General features: G+C 40.9%; 1 protein-coding gene across 1 annotated transcript in view; it reads left to right on the top strand.

Annotated features, from left to right (window-relative positions):
* Positions 1-340: 340 nt before the first annotated feature.
* The window catches only part of TMPRSS6 (transmembrane serine protease 6), a 57,609-nt gene continuing 45,377 nt past the window's right edge, over positions 341-12,572 (top strand). The window contains exons 1-5 of the mRNA XM_074271606.1: positions 341-617; positions 5,869-6,103; positions 6,649-6,782; positions 7,607-7,674; positions 10,648-10,832. Coding sequence (XP_074127707.1) covers positions 5,878-6,103; positions 6,649-6,782; positions 7,607-7,674; positions 10,648-10,832 — 613 coding nt within the window. The 5' untranslated portion in view covers positions 341-617; positions 5,869-5,877. The remainder of the gene's footprint in view (positions 618-5,868; positions 6,104-6,648; positions 6,783-7,606; positions 7,675-10,647; positions 10,833-12,572) is intronic.

Here is a 12,572-nt window from a genome sequence, read left to right as displayed (position 1 = left end):
AGACCCCAGTACTGGGGAGCCAGGTTGGGCCAGAGGGCAGAGTATTTTCCCAGGCCAGCCCAGCTGGACCATATGCATGTGTGTAACACAGGCTGGCAAGGCCCGCCCCATCTCCTCACCCCCTTTGCCCATCCATCCACACACTGCGCACCTTTAGCCCCACCTCAAACTCCTAACGGGGACCTGGGAACAGCAGATGTAACTAAGAACTCAAGGACGTCACTAGGCAACTGAGGCTCCCCTGGGGGAGAACTTCAATCTCCCTGCACCTGCTTCCCCGGGGTGCCCATGGAGGGCAGGGGCGGGGGCTGGCTTCCTTCCCCAGCTGTTTACAGCATCAGCAAGTTGATCCCAGCCCACTGGGGTCCCCCCCCAACCCTGGAGAAGCACAATAGTCTCTGGGTGGCCGGGACTGGCAAAGGGAGCTGGAGGTGCTGGGCGAAATGGAGCCAGGGGCCCTGGGCCAGTGGGGACAAGGGCCGGAGCAAGAGGCCATGGAGTCGGGTCATTGATCTGGGGCCCGGGAAGGGGGAAGCAGGGGGAGAGACCTTGAGCCTGGACAAACAGAGCCTCCTGCGGCCTACATTCTGGCCCTGCCTTACCTGTGGCTTACAAAGGTAAGTCAGATTCTCGGGAAATGCTCTCCCTTCCTTCTCAGACTCGGTGCGGGGCAGAAGGGAAGCCGGGCCCTGTAGCTTTCAGTGTCTTCTTCTAGGGGAGCGGGATGGCAGTGCCCTCTCATGATCCGACATCTGCTGGGATCCCAGACCCAGAGGACAGTGCCCTGAAATGACCACGGAGAAGCAGAAAGGGAGAAGAGACTGGGGGACTTTGGGGAAGGAGGAAAAGAAAGGGGGAAGGAAAGAAGTAGCCTTAGTGTTCTCAGAGAAATCTGACCCAAGATATCGAGGAGGGAAGAGGAACTAGGATGAGTGGGGGAGGGACAGACACAGAAAAAGATCGCTTAGAACCTCCTTCCCAGCGCAGTCAGGACTCCTGCACTGTTAGTTATGTCCAGGACCCCTTGGCCGTCATTGGTGAAACCTCTGGGACCCTTCAGAATAATGTATTTAAAGAAATAAAATAAACTGCACAGTTTTACAAAGGAAATCAGTTCTACTGAAATAAAGATGATGTGGCTTTCTCCATGCACATTCCCAGACCCCCTGAAGTCTACCCAGGGAGCTCAGGGGAAGAATCACTGGTGTAGCACAGATCTCCCCCCCCCCCACTTGTTGGATGAGGAAAGAGGTCCAGAGAGAGAAAGGGGTAGAGTAAAAGCCTGAGTCGGAGAGAGCCTGACTTGCTATCTATATGAATCATCAAACTTTCCCAGACCTCAGTTTCCCCATATGAAAAAGGGCTGGCTGGACTAGATGATCCCCGAGACCTCTTCAAGGTCTGGGGCTTGAACCGGGATGACAAAGGAAGCCAGGGACAGACAGCCATTCTCCCGGTTTGCAGTCCAGAGTTCTTGCCTCACATTGTCGGTGAGCTCTGGATTAGGGGACAGGGGTGGTTCTGTCCCATCCATTTTACTGATCCTGCCAGACATGGACACCAGAGGTCACCTCTGGAGAGAGGGGCGGGGTGGCCCAGCCCACCCAATCAGCGATTCCCAGATCCCCCAGTCATTTCATCAGAGGCTTGCCTGCATCTTGCTGTTCACCCCCACGCAGGCCAGCAGGGGCAATTAGTGGTCTAGGCAGGTGTAGCTACCTCACTGACCTATTCTCCCTCACTGGCCTAAATCTACTGGGCGCAGTAACCCTCGCCCAAGTGCCCAAGGGCATGGGGTGGGACCCTAAAACTATCTCCTTCCAAGCCCCTCATTTCTTATAATAGACATTTCTATCTATAAATAAGATAAGACACTGAGCTTGGGAGGATTGAGTGACCCAAGAGTCACAAAGATAATAAGTGGTAGAGTTGAGATTCAAAGTCAGGTCCTCAAATGGTGAATCTAGCCTTTTCCCCAATCTATTGGACTCTCTGTCAATTGTGGGGGGAAGAGGGACAGAGAAGAGTGTATGGGGGGAGGTCCTAGGACGGGGATGGATCAATCATCAGAACTTACACAGGACCTGCATATACGTGTATATTACATGTGTGCACATGTACATGAGATTTCAGTGTCCTGTGTTAAATAGGGAGCCAGGAAGAATGGAGTAAAAGTCCCAACTCTGATGCAATGGGCTGTGGGCTGTGTGACCCGGGGCAAATTAGTGGACCTCTCAGTGTTCTAAGCAGCTAAGAACATAAATTGCAAAGAAGATGTCTATCTGCATCGGGAGGGAAATATCCTGCTTGGATCTTCCCTGCACCAATGAGCATCACAAGCCTGTCTCTGTAGATATTTATTATATCGATTAAGTGCGTATGTTATACATATATTTATAGATATATGACTTACAGATATATAAATATCTATTATATGTATTGGGTATTTATGTGTACATATATATTTATAGATATTGATGTATATGTGTGTATATATATTTATTATATGTATACACATGAGTATATGTATATGTATATATGGATGGATGGATATATATGCATATATTTTAGATATATAAATGTCTATTATATGTATTGGGTATTTATGTGTACATATATATTTATAGATATTGATGTATATGTGTGTATATATATTTATTATATGTATACACATGAGTATATGTATATGGATGGATGGATGGATGGATGGATATATATGCATATATTTATAGATATATAAATGTCATATATATATTTAGTGTATATGTGTATATATGTTTATTATATGTATACACATAAGTATATGTGTATGTATGAATGGATGGATGCATATATATATATTTATAGATATATAAATGTCTATTATATGTGTTGGGTGTGTATCTATACACATAGGTATGTATATATTTATAGATATATGTATATTTATATATATATATATTTATTATATATGTATACACATGAGTATATGTGTATGTATATATGGATGGATATATATGCATATATTTTAGATATATAAATGTCTATTATATATATTTAGTATATATGTATATATATAGGTATGTATATATATTTATAGATATATGTATATGTGTGCACATATGTATTTATATATGTATACACATAAGTATATGTGTATGTATGCATTATGTATGCATATATATGCATATATTTTTAGATATATAAATGTCTATTGTATATATTTAGTGTACATGTATATATATAGGTATGCATATATTTATAGATATATGTATATGTGTGTATATATATTTGTTATATGTATATTATATGAGTATACATGAGTATATGTGGATGGATGGATATATGCATATATTTATAGATATATGATTTATAGATATATAAATGCCTATTATATGTGTTGGGTATATATCTATACAGATAGGTATGTATATATTTATAGATATATGTATATATGTGTACATATGTATTTATTACATATATATACACATGAGTATATGTGTATAGATGTGTGGATGTATGGATATATATGCATATATTTATAGATATATAAATGTCTATTATATATATTGGGTGTATATGTATATATATATAGCTATGTATATATTTATAGATATATGTATATATGTGTACATATGTATTTATTACATATATATACACATGAGTATATGTGTATAGATGTGTGGATGTATGGATATATATATGCATATATTTATAGATATATAAATGTCTATTATATATATTGGGTGTATATGTATATATATATAGCTATGTATATATTTATAGATATATGTATATATGTGTACATATGTATTTATTACATATATATACACATGAGTATATGTGTATAGATGTGTGGATGTATGGATATATATATGCATATATTTATAGATATATAAATGTCTATTATATATATTGGGTGTATATGTATATATATAGCTATGTATATATTTATAGATATACGTATATATGTGCACATATGTATTTATTACATATATATACACATGAGTATATGTGTATAGATGTGTGGATGTATGGATATATATGCATATATTTATAGATATATAATTGTCTATTATATATATTGGGTGTATATGTATATATATAGCTATGTATATATTTATAGATATACGTATATATGTGCACATATGTATTTATTACATATGTATACACATGAGTATATGTGTATGGATGTGCACTGTATATTATGTGTATCTGTATATATAAATGTGTTGTGTGTCTGGATGTATACATGTGAATGTCATGCATAGTATGTTGAAGAACTTAAATGTATTCTGTATCATTTTTAAATTGACTATATTCTGTATTATTGTCCTATTTCCCCTCTGCATTAGTTTAAAGGAATAATTAAAAGAGAAACTATTACTGTCACACTTTATCTTTGAAGGCCTACAAGCTGATCTAGTATATTTTCACAAGGTCTGGTCTCTGTCCTTGTTGGGACAGGATTAAGGAGGGCCTTATCTCTCTAACAAAGCCTTCTAGAAACTGGGGAGGGGCAATTATGGCTTGTTATCAATAAGCGTCTGATTTGTATATCTATTTGTATACCTATATATGTAAAAATTTCTTAGATAAAAAGGGTGACAAAAAAGTTTAAGAAGCAGTGCAGTAGACTGTGTAACTTTCCACCCAAATTTTTTTCTATACAAAGTTTCCCTCTCAGTAAAATATAAACACCTTGAAGGCTGGAACGCTTTCAGTTGTGTTTTTGTATTTCCAACACCTGGCAAAGTGTCTGGTACATAGTAGGTGCTTAGTAAATGTTTACCTAATTGATAGATCCTGTGGGAAACTCTGAGGGGTCAAAGTTTACAGATGGGGAAGGCAGGTTGGACTCAAGAGACACCATGGTGCAATGGACAAAGCTCTAGATCTAGGTTCAGGCAAGCCCTGAGTTCAAATATCACCACATTCTTTGATACTTGCCAGCTGGGCAGTCATGGGACTGTTAACCCTCCAGAATTTCGGTTTGCTCATTTTCAAAAGTGGGACTAAGATGCGGGAGCACCTTTTTCACAGGGCTACTGTAATAATGATCTTACAAAGTGTTTTGTGAACCTTGAAGGATGATTTTCCTGAGAGTGAGGGGAGAAAATGTCCCTTATAATCAGGCACATTATAACTTATAACATTAGAGTTGCCTGGGACACTGGGGAAGGATGAAAAATGTTGGAAGATCTTCTTTAAGTGAAGGGAAAAGGACGATGATTAAATCGGTATAAGGGGATTGCTTTGCTGCAGTGAGGGCTCAGTTGAGGTTCCGTAACAAATTTCCAGTTAGCACAGATTCGTGATTTTCACCAGTTTTGGTCATCAGTGAATGACCAAGATGGTGGAAATGATCCACAGCTGAGACTTGGCCATACAGAGCTGGTCATAAGATAGGGAGACCCAGACTCAGAAACATGAGGACCATAGAGTTCAGTGGGAAGGAATCTAGATAGGGAAAGGAGGAAGACATGGCCAGGGCAAGAGTGGCGGCCTGGGAAAGAACTGAGAGGCCTGGAGATTAAGGTCTGAATGAAGGACAGAGTTCAGGGGTTCAAGACAGGCAGGGAGGGGTGGAATGACAACAAATAAGGGATAAGGGAGTTTCAGAGTTCTTGAACCCTGAAGTTGAATGATCACAAGGGTGATGGCTATAAGTGTTAGATTGAATCAGAAATTCTTGATTCTCACAATTTGTGAAATAGGTACTTGCAGATATTATTTTTATTTTACACATGAGGAAACTGAGTCATAAACACATGGGTAGTATCAAAGTCAGAATCTGAATCTAGATCCTCTTACTTCTATTGACATGTGCGAACCATTAAGGCTGATCAAGCTATCTCCCCCTAAATGTTTCTTCTTCTCTTTTGTCAGAAGTCCGGGATGGAGGATGAAGAACAAAGGGGCAATGAGCAGGCAGTCCAAGGGCAGTTATATGGAGGGGACACGGAGGAGCCAAGGTCCAAGAAAAGAGGCCAGGGTCGAGTTGGGAAGGTGAAAGCCATTGACGATCCCAAGAGAAAAGGACGGCTTTACATCCGCCTGGCCCCTCTGTGGATCGCTCTGCTGCTGTTGGCAGCAGGCGGAGTCCTGCTCTGGTATTTCCTAGGTAACTGAAGCCCGAGACATTGGGGGTAGGCGTAAGACTTATAACAACACATGGCAAATGGAGCTTTGCCACAGGGTGCCAATTTCTAGGGTGATGTGTTTCCTCTCTGATAGAATGGATAGCATGAAACTCACACCTGTCCCTGGGTTCTATGATGGTGGTCCCCCCTCTCAGGTAGCCTTTTCCCTTTGTGCCTCCCATGGATTGTGATGTGTACTTTCAGCTCTAACAGCCATAGGGATCTTTTATTCATCTGTTGGCCAGGACTTAAGAGAAAAGAACTAGGAAAATCAACCCTGAAGGTCAAGGATAAACACTCTTGATCGGGAGCAGCTTAAACTAGGGTTTGTGGGTGATAGTTTCAGGGAGGCAGATTCTGTCTTGAGATACGGGACAATTAAAACAGTATTATAAGGGAGGAGACCACTTTGGGGGTCAGTACTTTTGCTGTCCCTGGAAGTATTCCAGACTTATTGACCACTTTCACCAGGCACCGCCTCCCCCCATCACTGCCAAGCTAACACTCAGCTCATTTTTTTGAGCAGGATACAAGAGAGAGGTGACCGTCAGCCAGTTGTATTCAGGCAGTCTTCGGGTGCTCAATCGCCATTTTAACTTGGACCTCTCCCGCCGGGAATCCAGTGCCTTCCGCAGTGAAACTGCCAAAGCCCAGAAGATGGTAGGGAAAGACTGGATGGGAGAAAAGTTTGGGTGAGAGCTGGTGGTTCTATGAGGTGGGCTGGATGGGAGCTGATGGATCTGTGCTATAGTCTGGACAGGAAGGTGGGATGGAAACTAGTGTTTCTGTTATAGGAACTGCTCAAGGGGAAAAAAGGTTAGAGAATGTGATAATAATAATTCTGAGAAATGGGTTGGTTCCTAAATTGGAAAGGCATGGCCTGGTATCTCGAAGAGGCTGGCAAGGAATCAGATAAGTCATGACAATCAATGATTCAATTTGAGCGCTCAGTCTGTGTAGAGAGCCCTGTTGAGGGAGGAGAAGACAGGATGAGATGTAGTCTTTGATCTAGAAGGAAGATTAGAATCACAAGGGTATCTCATGATACTTCCAAAGGTATATGAGTGGATGCTAAGAGAGGGTTTGGCCCATCCATAGGTGTTGAGAAATGAGAACCACCCGTGGAAAGATGGATCAGGAAGGGTCTCATGAGATGAACAAAATGGGACAGTGATGGGATGTGGAGTCAAGATGGCTAGATTTCCAGTGTTAGAATTTATCTCTCAGAAATACCCAATAAATTAGGGCTTGATGGATTGTTTTATTAGTTGTCTAGACTTAAGAAAATTTCAATAATGCAAATTAAACTTAAAAATGTCTCATGCACACAATCACCCCATCTGAGAACTGCTTGTTAAATATTTATCAGCACACATCTGAGAAAAGATCTATGAAGGAACAGTGGCCAATGGGAGAAAGCTCTGGGTAAGGGGTGGAGTTGGTGTGTGTGTAAAGGGATTGACAAATGATCTTTCTCTTCCCAGCTTAGGGATCTCATCTTTACTACCCGCCTGGCCCCATACTACAACTCAAGCACAGTGTATGCCTTTGGGTGAGTCATGGACCCCCTCCTCTCCAGCCCCCTTTTACATAGATATGGTCAAGAACTATTAAAGTGGGAGGAACTGGAGAGATCATATTATGTAATAAATCTCTCTAACCTACACCCAGTCTCTCAAGTCATATGATGCTGTCTGTGGTTCAGAGAACTATGCCACTGAATTAATAAGGTTTTGTGAAGATTGAAGGCAATAGTAGAACCTGTAGATTTTATAGTGGTCCTCAAACTTTTTAAATAGGGGCCAGTTCCCTGTCCCTCAGACTGTTGGAGGGCCGGACTAGAGTAAAAACAAAAGCTCACACTCTGTCTCCATCCCTCAGCCCATTTGCCATAACCCGGCGGGCGGCATAAATGTCCTCAGTGGGCCACATCTGGCCCGCAGGCCATAGTTTGAGAACCCTGCGAGTGTAGATAATATCGAGATAGGTTCAATAAATATTCTGGAAAGGACCTCAAAGATCAGTCAATCCAATGAGGAACCTGGGAATTAATTGATCAATTCAAAATCACTGAGATGGCAAGCGGTCAAATTGGTATTTGAACCATCATTCTCTGACCCTAAATCCAGTTTTTTTCCCATTATATTCATTTCTTAATGAATGATAGTCTCTAAAAAAAAAAAAAAAAAAAAAAAAAAAAAAACAGTTTTCGATGTTTCAAATATCATTTAGAATGCAAAGGTTCTTAACCTGGAATCCAAAATTGAATAAGTACATTTCAATAAAATTGGTGCCTTTCAATTCTTTTGCATGCATTTCCAAATATAATTTTGAGAAGGATCTGTAAGCTTCACCAGAATGATGGCTAGAGGAGTCCATGACACACAAAATATAGAGAGCTCCTATGTCTTAGACTAATCTCCTTAACAGGCAGAAGAAAAAAAGAATGATGGAAAGGGTTAAATGATTTACTTAAAATCCCCCCACCCCTCCACCGCCTTTGCATTTACTTTGCATTTATTTATCTGAAGATATATGTCCTCCAGTAGAATATAAACTCTTTGAGGACAGAAATTGCAGTTGTTGTTGTTGTTGTTTGTTGTTGTTTATGCTTTTGAATCCAATACCTAACACAGTTTGTATGATCATTTATTTAGAACTGAAAGAGAGCTTGGAGGCCAATTAGTCCAACTTTTCATGAAACTATAAATTTATAGCTATAAAGGGCCAAACTCCATCATTTTACAAATGAGGAAAGTGAAATCCCCATTGGGGGTAATTGTTGCCTCAAAATAATATAGCTATGAACTGGCAGAATCTGAATTTGAACCCATGCCCTCTGCCTCTGAATTCTGCCCTCTTTCTACTGTACTATATTATGCCTGGCACATAGCAGCCACCTAAAAATGTTTATTGAATTGAATTAAATTGAAATCACCGTTGAGTGGCTAGTAAGTACCTGAGCAAGGCCTAGATCTCAAGATCCCCAAAAAGGATGACCTCATGAGCTTCAAGAGAAGCAGAGGGTGCAGAGAAAGGGACATGATATTCCTGCTGTCCTCTGCCCTGCCCAGACCACATTGGAGGATGGAGAGTCATTTCTGGATTATGAATTTTAGAAGAGTTGTTGACAAGTTGAACAGTGTCTCTTGGAGAGTAATTAGGATCATACCAAAACTAGGAATCATGGAAGGAAGGATGTTAAATCTGGGGAACAATGCAACTTTAATCTCCAAACATCTCTTAGGTGGAAAGAGTTTCTCTATTGGGCTGTTGGATGAAAAGGTGATTTGATGTGTTCAGCTTGGTCCCAAAGGGTAAAATGAAGACTGAGGGATGGAAATGATAGGGAAGCAGATTTTTGGCTCATTATAAGTTTCCCCATAATCAGGACTGTTCCGTAATTAAAGAGGCTTTCTTGCTCAGGATCAGCCAGCAGTGAGTTTCTCATCACTCTCCATGTGCACAGCTGAATGATCACTCCTGGGGCACATGTTGGAGAGTGTTTTTTCTTTTAAGTCTGCACAAGGTGACTTCTAATTCTTTTCAATTCAATTCAAATTAATTTAAGAAACATGTAGAAAAAAATCTAGGGTTTCCATAATCCCATACCACCCAAATCCAAAAATCAAAACTTTTACAGCTAGAAGGACCCTCAGAACATAGAATGCTATATATACAAAGAACTTTAAAATGTCAGAGATCGAAGAGACCGTAGGACATGGAATGTCAGAACTTGGAGGGAGCTTAGAACAGGGGGTGTCAGAGCTGGGAGGGAGCTTAGAACAGGGGGTGTCAGGGCTGGGAGGGAGCTTAGAACAGGGGATGTCAGATCTGGGAGGGAGCTTAGAACAGGGGGTGTCAGCTGGGAGGGAGCTTAGAACAGGGGGTGTCAGGGCTGGGAGGGAGCTGAGAACAGGGGATGTCAGAGCTGGGAGGGAGCTTAGAACAGGGAATGTCAGAGCTGGGAGGGAGCTTAGAACAGGGGATGTCAGAGCTGGGAGGGGGCTTAGAACTAGGGATGTCAGAGCTGGGAGGGAGCTTAGAATAGGGGATGTCAGAACAGCTCTGATGAGCTGTTCTAAAACAGGGAATATCAGAGTAGGGGAGGAGCTTAGAAAAGGGAATATCAGAGCTAAGAAGGGCCATAGAACGTACAATGTCAAAGCTTGGAAAGACTTTAGAACAGAATGATGAGGAAATTTAGAACATAGAATGTAGACTCTGGAAGAGACCTTAGAACAAGAGATTATAGGACGATAAAGGACCTTATGTATCATTCAAACTTACCCTCCAGTTTACAATGTGGGGACTGAAACACGTGGAGAAAACTTAGAGGTACTAAATTTAAAAGCAATGTCAATATTAACTTTTCTGAGGTTCTTTTTAGCTCTGGATCTGTCATTTTTTTTTAACATTTTTACACATTATGCCCTTTTCCAGGGATTGTCTCATTACCCCCTTTTAGCATCCTAAACAATTAAGAGGAAGGGGAACAAAGAATTGTTGACTTCTTCCTTCTTAGGGAAGGACCTTTGACTTGCTTCTTCTGGTTCATTCTCCAAATCCCCGAGAGTCGCCGTCAGATACTAACCCCAGATGCTGTGAAGGAGGTGCTGGTGGAGCAGCTGCTGTCCAATGCCAATGACACAAGTGGGACCCCTGACCAGGAAGAGTATGAGTTGGACCCGGGGGGTCTTGTTCTTCTGGGTCAGTATGATCAGAATGTGCTGAAAAACTGGAGGGATTTGGGAGGGAATGAGGGTACTCTTCCTCTCGCCCATATAACAGAATAAAGTTGACTAAGGAAAGGTAATGAGAGAACAATTGGGGAGAAAAGAGAATATCTGAGATGATGGACAGAAAATAACATCTACATTCATAGAGCAGGAACTAGGGCAGCTTTCCCAGTATTACCTTTATCTTGTACCTCCTTAGGCACAGAAGTCTGCACATAGTAGATACAATAAATATTGGATTGGACTTAAAAGTGACATGGGCTCATTTATTCCTTCAATCAACAAATATTTTATTAAGCTCCTGTTATTTCAGAGAATCAGGCTAGACACCGAGGAAGGTATAATTTGGTTAGCTAGAATTCAGCATCTGCCCTCATGAAAATTCTAGGAAATCCTTGAGCAAAGCATTAAATTCTCATTGACTAAATGAGGAGGGTGAAAATAGATTAGCCCAAATGATCCTGTAAGTGCCTCCTGAGAGCCTCGAACTATTAGGTCAATGAGTCATAGAATCTAAGAGCAGGAGAGGACTCCAGAAATTATCCTGCCTGAGCCCTCCATGAACAGGAATCCCTTCTGCCCATCTCTGGGAAGGGACCATTCAGCCTCTATCTAAAGCCCTCTATTTTGCTGTTTTTTTATTTGTGTTGATTTATTTTCAACAGCTCTAATTGTTAAGAAATTTATTTTTCTTTTAAGATCATTAAGTTGAAAGGAACCTTAGTTTCTCTATGGCTGGGTCTGAATCCATCTGATGAGCTCCAAACTATAAATCCTATTGTTTAAACCAACCTTCTCTTTTTACAAATGAGGAAACTGAGTCACAGAGAGCTATTTGCCCAAAGTCACACAGGTAGCAAATAGTAGATTTAAAGTCCAACTCTCCCTCTCTCTCTCTCTCTCTCTCTCTCTCTCTCTCTCTCTCTCTCTCTCTCTCTCTCTCTCTCTCTCTCTCTCTCTCTCTCTCTCTTCTCTTCTCTTCTCTTCTCTTCTCTTCTCTTCTCTTCTCTTCTCTTCTCTTCTCTTCTCTTCTCTTCTCTTCTCTTCTCTTCTCTTCTCTTCTCTTCTCTCTCTCTCTCTCTCTCTCTCTCTCTCTCTCTCTCTCTCTCATTGAAGAAAATCTCTCCACTGATGTAAACCATCACCTATTTTCAGCTATTCTCTACCTTATAGCTTTGCAGATTTTCCTTATGGTCCTAAGAAATAAAGTGACTTGTCCAGGGCAACACAGCCTCTAAGTAACAGAAGCAATATTTCAACCCAAATTTTTCTACCTCCAGACTCATTTCTCTGTCAATAATACAGAAAAACGTCTCCTCCTTCATCTAATTTCTAATCCAGACCTCCAGGGCCAAGTCTGGCTTGAATCACAAGCCAGGCTGATTTTTGTGAAGGAATGTGATTTCTTAAGTCCAGAACAGGAGAGCAACTTGATAAGGAAGAAAGGGCAAAAAGAGGGCAAGTCATAAGGGGAAGGAGGATCAGGACATTGGGCTCCAGGTACAGTTGCTCTGGGAATTTCATTTGATTTCATTTCTTTGATTTTTGTTTCCATTTATTTCTTCATTTGTTCCTTTTCAACAGAGACCAGTGTGAAAGACATAGTTTTGCTGAATTCTACACTGGGTAGGCAACTTTTGTCTCCCTTTGCTTTTTGATTTTCTTTATTTTGCTTGGATGGGCTTCTGAGGAGCAAGGAGAGGTAGGGAAG

The sequence above is a fragment of the Sminthopsis crassicaudata genome, chromosome 5, assembly GCF_048593235.1.
Source record: "Sminthopsis crassicaudata isolate SCR6 chromosome 5, ASM4859323v1, whole genome shotgun sequence".
NCBI classification, from domain to species: domain Eukaryota; kingdom Metazoa; phylum Chordata; class Mammalia; order Dasyuromorphia; family Dasyuridae; genus Sminthopsis; species Sminthopsis crassicaudata.
The sequence above is the reverse complement of the archived record's forward strand: the minus strand, read 5'-3'. Positions and strand labels throughout refer to the sequence as shown.